Source organism: Trypanosoma conorhini (assembly GCF_003719485.1).
Source record: "Trypanosoma conorhini strain 025E chromosome Unknown Tco_14.4_contig_01166, whole genome shotgun sequence".
Taxonomy (NCBI): domain Eukaryota; phylum Euglenozoa; class Kinetoplastea; order Trypanosomatida; family Trypanosomatidae; genus Trypanosoma; species Trypanosoma conorhini.
The window spans coordinates 3,007-3,537 of NW_021705259.1; the positions used below are offsets into that span (position 1 = coordinate 3,007).

A 531-nucleotide genomic window follows, 5' to 3' on the forward strand; every position below is an offset into this window, starting at 1 on the left:
GCCATGATGGCGTAAATGAAGCCGGAGATGTTGTCGCCGAAGAGGTTCACGCTCACGGAGGCGAGCACGGAGGAGCCAAGCCCGGTCAGCACCTTCGCAAGGGCAATGACGGGGCCGAGGTTTCGCGGGAAGACCTCCGCCAGGGTGACAATGTAGGCCACGTCAATGAGGCCGGCGCAGGTGTTCATCATGGCGTAGAACACAGAGAAGTTGGTCACGTTTCCCGGGATGAATCCGTCGAACGCCAGGCCAAGCAGCAGCGACCCGAGCCCGCCTGTGACAAGGCAGATGAGTATCAGGGGAAAAGGGCCGGCGTAGTCGAACAGGAAGCCGTACGGTAGCGTGAAGTAGCAGAACACCAGCCCCACCGTGCTGATCGTGGACTGGTCGCCGACGCTGAGGTGAAAGCGCTCCACGAACTGCGTCGTGAAGAGGTCAAAGGCGAAGATCAGGGAGGTGCAAATGCTGCAGAAAAAACAGCACACAAGCAGGCGGAAGCGCTGCATCTCGTCCACGGCGGGCAGCCCGGCG

The 531-nt window shown here is 61.0% G+C and overlaps 1 protein-coding gene across 1 annotated transcript in view; it reads right to left on the reverse strand.

Moving 5' to 3' along the window:
• Tco025E_09549 (uncharacterized protein) overlaps positions 1-531 on the reverse strand; it is a gene marked incomplete at both ends in the record, with an annotated part of 598 nt that extends 67 nt beyond the window's left edge. The window contains one exon of the mRNA XM_029376363.1: positions 1-531. This exon is cut by the window's left edge and continues 67 nt beyond it. Within this exon, the coding sequence (XP_029223524.1) occupies positions 1-531 (531 nt within the window).